At 46.5% G+C, this 6,390-nt stretch overlaps 1 protein-coding gene across 1 annotated transcript; it reads left to right on the top strand.

Annotated features, from left to right (window-relative positions):
* The first annotated feature begins 245 nt into the window (after positions 1-245).
* On the top strand, positions 246-5,722 carry LOC123019380 (vomeronasal type-2 receptor 26-like). The gene is made up of 3 exons (XM_044422207.1): positions 246-431; positions 979-1,105; positions 4,818-5,722. Exons 1-3 carry the CDS (start codon positions 246-248, stop codon positions 5,720-5,722), a joined length of 1,218 nt encoding a protein of 405 aa, XP_044278142.1.
* The last annotated feature ends 668 nt before the right edge of the window (positions 5,723-6,390 follow it).

The following is a 6,390-nucleotide window of genomic DNA, read 5'->3' as shown; positions in this document are numbered from 1 at the left end:
AAAGGAAATGACAGGTAAGTCTGTCCAGCCTGACCACTCGGTTCTACTTAAGGAATTTTGAGATCTCTCCTGTAGAAGTGACAGGGATAGCAATCTCTGAGGGTAGGACCTGGTCCACATGCCAGAATAGGTACGCATACGTATAGCAGAAGGCTTCTTGCCAACCTCTTGCCAACTTTCTGGCTCTTTCTCTCCCATTCCAGCTCCACCCCTTCCTGAGAAGCCCCCAGTTTCACAATCGGTCCATGGATGGAGTGTATTTGGATGAGAAAGGGGACCTGGCAGCTGACTTGGACATTGTCAACTGGGTGAAGTTTCCCAACAGTTCTGTCATAAGAGTGAAAGTTGGGAGCATAGAAAGACAGGGGTCGTCTGGACGCAAATGCACCATTGACCAAGATGCCATCAAGTGGCCCAAATGGCTCAACAAGGTGAGAAAAACCTCTCACTCCTTGTTCTCTCAGATGCACTTATTTGGGAAAGAATGCACATTGGACACAGTTGCATTGGCTTAGGTTTATTTATAAGCAGGAATGTGCTTTGAATTCAGCTTGGGAGGGGGGAATCCCTCATATTTCTCTGGCTCAGCTTCCCAGACTCCAGCCCACTTGCTCTATTCCTTAAATCTGCTTTGCACCAAATGTTTGTGTGGGTGTCTGGGAGCAAGCAAGTCCAGGAGAATCCAAGAGACCAGACACAGGCTTCTGCACACATATCTTGTGCATCTTTGCTTCTTTGCATAGATGGGGTGAGATTCCAACCCAAATGGCACAACCCTAGTTGTCACTTGTTTACGTTTGCTTCTTTGCATACTTTTCAAGCATGGGGATGAAGTCTAGTGACCACAAAAGAGAGAGATTCCAGGCTGAACTTCAGAACCCTAGTCGCAGAATCATGCTTTTTCCAATGTCGCCGAACCTTTCCTCCAGTCAGGTAGCTCTAATGTATTTTCCAGTTTGTCCTTGTTTTTGTACTCAGCCCCTGCCACATGCAAGGTGTGTGGAAAGCTGCCGCCCTGGATTCTTCAAGGTGGTTCAGGAAGAAAAGCCCGTTTGCTGCTATGACTGCACTCCCTGCCCAGAAGGGACTATCTCCTCTAAGGAAGGTGGGTTCTTTATTTATTTACTTGCTTACTTATATATATATATACATGTATTTGTTGGCCATCTACAACTGTCAAGGCCTTCCTCGTCAGTATTTAAGGGCCTCCCATTACAACCAAGGCTATGATGGAGGGAAATCCAGCCTCCAAAACACTGGAATATCTTGCTATGAAATGATCGACCCTACACACAATCCTACCATGGAGAGTGCAGTGTTCCAGTCCTCTTTCTCCAGTCTTCCTTCTGGCAACTGCACATATCCCAAGGACCTTAGTGGCATGCTCTGCCTCCCATAATTCCTTGCCCTCTGTTTTGCTACTGGTCCACTTCACATATGGAGCACCATTTGTCTTAGCTGGCTCCTGGTGGGAATGTTCCCCCACCCACTGCTCCCATTCAGTCCCTTGCCTGCTTAAATTCTGCCTCTCCCCACCACTTTATATCTAGGAACACTTTCTGTTGTGCCTTGAGTTCTGCAATGTGACCTGTGTCCCTTGCCCCATTATCCTTCTCAACCACTTGAGACATCTGCTCCAGCTGAAGGGGAAGTCTTGCATGGGATTTCCCCTGATTCCCTCCATTGCTGCTACCCACAAGTGTCTCCTCAGTTCCCCCAGGGCCAATACCCTGCGTTGTGGGAGGAGAACTTGGTGGAGCAAGAGGGGCTTTGGGAACCTTTCTTTGACACCATGGGGCTCTTTGCCATCGCAGTCAACGGGTCCAAAAGCATGCTCCTGCCATGTGGGGTGCGGGCTGGGACAAAGGGGTGCCTGCAAAGAATCCTACTCTGTGTAGACCATTGTTCCTGTAACCCTTTCTCCAGTCCTCCACTCACCAACAGCATATATTCCAAGTTCCTTTGTGGCATGCCCTGCCTCCCATAATAATGTGTCCCACCATCACATCTGCAACCTTGCTTGCTACAGGTCCACTGCACATTAGGAGCATCATTTTCCTTAGCTGGCTCCCGGAGGAATGCTTCCCCACCCCCTGTTCCAATTCCGCCCCTTGCCTGCTTGAAATCTGCCTGTTCTTTCCATAGATTCAGGACCCATTCCTTCTACTACTGAACCTTGAATTCTGCAAGGTGACCTGTTCCTCTTGCCCCGTACCCTCCTCATCCCCTTGAGACCTCTGCTCCAGCTCAGGGGCAGTCAAGCAAGGGACACCCCCTAGCCACACACAACTGTCTTCCCAGTTCACACAAGAGTCAGCAACCTGGGTTCTGGGAGGAGAACCCTGTGGTGCAAGAGGGGTTTTGGAAATCTGTGAGTGATGCCACTGGAGCTCTTCTCAGGGACATTGCTTTGTGGGTCACTGTGTCCAAAAGTGAGCTTCTGGGGTTTGCGCTGAGTACACAGTGGGGGGCAGTGAAAGGGGAGGCATTGCCGTGGAGGGTTCCTAGCTGGGAACGATTATCTTCAGCAGATTGGAAGAGTTAAAGGGATCATTATATGGCATAAGTGCCACAGCACTCCCATCTTCTGAGCCACTGGAACACAGCAGCCTACCTCCTCTGCTCTGGAGGGCTCACAGACCTTGGAAGCTGGCATCTGCATGAATTGTTCTAGCAATTTCTTCAAGTCTTCTCGATTTGTGGTTCATGCTTCAACTTAAGGAAGAGAATGCCATAGTTTAAGAATCTGCTGAATGGAGAGTGACTGTCTTTTTTGGGCCAGAGAGAATCACTCAGTAATCAGCATCATAGGATGACCTCAGGAACCAATGTTATATGGGAGGGAGCAGAGAAGGTCAAACAAGCTTTTGAAAAAGCCCCATGGAGGCAGGGTAGATGTTTCACCAATTCAAGGCACATGGAGAAGTGGGTTGCCCTCTTCTGAAAGCCCACTCCGGGTGGCAGCCTGCAATGGGTTTGCACATAGCCTGTACTCAGTCATTAAGCAAAGTTCTTCTCTAGGCCATATGTGTAATTCAATCCTTTCTTGCAATATCCACAACTGGTTTTTAGTGTGACCAACAAACTTCAATTTGGCAAGTGGATCTGGGTGGGAGATGTGATGAAGCACCTCCCTTCCTCCATCCAGATTTCTCCGCTCTTCAGAGGCACCGTGGGTGGACCAAGGAGCAGGGCATGGTTCCTCCTTGCCCCCCAAATATTATGCCTTTATTTTTGTTGCGCAATGAATCACACACTTCATGGGGCTTCTTACAACACTGGACCTGTTGGCACTCTCGTTCATCCAACACAATGGCTTGACAAAGTGGGTCTCCAAGCTCATGTGATTTCTTCTCATGTGGAGGCATTTCTACCTTCCTTGAACTATCCAAAAGCAGTTTCACAAAGTGGGTCTCCAAAAGGAATGTTGGAAGATTTCCTCTACTTTTGGTGGGTGAGGCAGAGTGTTGTCAGTACCTTTACAGCACATTCTTTCCTCCATGATTCCTACTGCAATGTTTATCCCACTAAATTAAGCATGAAAACTGCATGACACCAAATTCTTGCAAAGGTTTCTTCTCCTTTGCAGGAAGATTAGCAGAATTGTTGTGGCCTTTCTGATATGTGAATGTATCCACAAATTTAAATAAGAACATACAAAGAGAGATCATTCAATGCATCCATGATTTTTCACTTCAGGATAACCTTTGCTAGCAAATGGCATGTTTTCAGAGTGCCTGTGTGAAGGAGAACCTCCCTTGCTTCATCCTGCATTGTCCACCATTCAGAGGCACCATTGCTGGAGCAAGGAGCAAGCAATAATCCCTCTCTGTTCCCAACTGTTATGCCTCTGTTTATACTGTACAATAATGTTTGGACAACCCCATGCTGGGGATTATATGAGTGAGCTGGTTGGAGTCAGGAGTCACACTAGATGGTCCAGGAGGCCTCTTCTGACTCACTTTGTTTCAATGTTTCTATGTTTCCAAATCACAAACTTCACGTGGCTTGTTCACTTGGTTCCATTGCTTTGTCTGCTCCATCCACCATATGACTGCAAATAATGCATCTGGGCAGTATCTGGGCAGTCATGTGAATGGGATGGCACAAGATGGTATCCTGCAGCAGCAGGGCATTGGACTGCATGGCCTTTTGGGTCTTTCCAACTCTCCTCTTCTCTGATTCTCTGAATACACCATTTCAGTCACACTGCAGAGTGCCCAGTGAGAAGCCTCTGTGCAGGTATGTGCCTTAGAGTTCACCTACCACACAGTATTCTGATAGGCAGAGAATAGTTAATTTAAAAACTAGCATTGTAATGTTCAACAGTCACTTTTTATTTAATATATATGTCTTGGTTATTTGTTCTATATTATATTGATATGGCTTGTTTTACTGTGTTTTGATTTTAATGATTGTAAGCTGTCCTGAGATGCCATGCATAAGGGACGGCATATTTAAGTTTAAATAAATAAATAAAATATGCCTGACCAAAGAGACATAGCCAGTATTGTGAGCACCTGGCTTCAAATGACACATTGGCTATAACCAAAGGGAATATTCCAGTGGGAAATAGCTAAGTAAAACACCTAAAATAGCACAGGAAAGCTCTGAGGACCAGGGATTCCCCATAGCCATCTTTGAATTCGAAACACAGGAATCACTGGTATGAGAGAAGAAAGAAGCATAGCAACTCTGAATGGGCTTGTCGGAAAGCAGTGTGTAATCCCAGGGTTCTTGGCTCAAAATCCTTGATTGAGTGTACAGAACACAGGTTGCAAAGGATGAAAGGGAGATGTTTCTCTTTCTGTTTACAGATGCTGACCATTGCACCAGGTGTCCAGATGATCAGCATCCAAGCAAAAACCGAACCCAATGTATCCCCAAGAGGATTACCTTTCTGTCCTATAAAGAATCTCTTGGGATCATCCTGGCTTCCATGGCCCTCATACTATCCTTATCCACAGGACTTGTGTTAGGAATCTTCATTAAATTTCAAGAATCCCCAGTCGTCAAAGCCAACAACCGGAATCTCTCCTACATTCTTCTGATTGCCCTCCTGCTTTCCTTCTCCTCCTCCTTCCTCTTCATTGGACTGCCCAGGAAACTGACCTGCCTTCTCCGACAAAAAGCCTTCAGCATCATCTTCTCAGTTGCTGTCTCTTCTCTCTTAGCCAAAACAATTACCGTGGTATTGGCCTTCTTGGCCACCAAGCCAGGCAACAGGGCAAGAAACTGGTTGGGGAAGACTTTGGCCAATTCCATCGTCATTGTGTATTCCAGCATCCAAGTTGTCATCTGCTTCATCTGGCTGGGAACGTCTCCTCCCTTTCCTGACACTGACATGCACGCTCAACTTGATCAGATCATCCTGCAATGCAACGAAGGCTCTGTGACCATGTTCTACACTGCCCTCGGTTACATGGGCTTCTTGGCTGCCGTTTGCTTCACAGTGGCTTTCCTTGCCAGGAAGCTGCCTGGGGCCTTCAATGAGGCCAAGCTGATCACCTTCAGCATGCTAGTCTTCTGCAGCATCTGGGTGTCCTTTGTGCCCACATACCTAAGCACCAAGGGGAAATACATGGTGGCTGTGCAGGTCTTTTCCATCTTGGCCTCCAGTGTTGGGCTGTTGGGCTGCATTTTCCTTCCCAAGTGCTACATTATTATCCTACGACCTGATCTGAATACAAAGGAACATCTCATGATGAAAACTAAAGTATAAATTTGCTTTATGTTTCACCCGTGCCCCAGGAATCTGCTTTTCTTTTGGTTCTTTCTTCACTTGGGAAAAGAGGCTTCATTTCATCTTTGCAAAAGGACCACAGAAGACCTTTTAGCATCTTAGGAATCAATGTGGTTGCTCTCTTGCATTGTACTCTCACATTCAATGGCTGTTATCTTTTACTCTCCCCCATTGTTAGGATTTGCGTTTGGTAAAAGGATTTTCCTTCCAAATTTGTAAACTTGGGACCAGGGCAAAATAGGAATGCGACACTATTAATCTGTTTTTGTTAGCCATGTCATGCAAACTTGGCAAAAGATGCATCATTCCTGCTTTGCAGAAACAGGTTGTGTTGCCAAAGTTCAAATAGATTCCCCCCTGAGCACAAGATCTCATAACCCACACACAGTTCAACTGAGGTTGACCACCATTCCATGAAATGGGAAGATCCTTTTTGGGAAGAGAAGGGAAGGAACAGTACTTATTCGGACCAACATAGTGGAGCTAGTGATAGAGGGGGCAATTCTGGGAAAGTCCACATAAATCCTCATGCTAATGCTTCACCTGCTTTTCAGATAATGCTAGCTCCACAACTGCCTTGGCATGATGTTGAAAGCCACTGGATCGGCACCTGCTCTTCCCTTGCAGTGTAAAAATACATAGCCAGC

Source organism: Varanus komodoensis, unplaced genomic scaffold (genome assembly GCF_004798865.1).
Source record: "Varanus komodoensis strain SLA01 unplaced genomic scaffold, ASM479886v1 scaffold121, whole genome shotgun sequence".
Lineage (NCBI taxonomy): Eukaryota > Metazoa > Chordata > Lepidosauria > Squamata > Varanidae > Varanus > Varanus komodoensis.
Note: the sequence above shows the minus strand (reverse complement) of the source record. Positions and strands in the feature narration are given on the sequence as shown.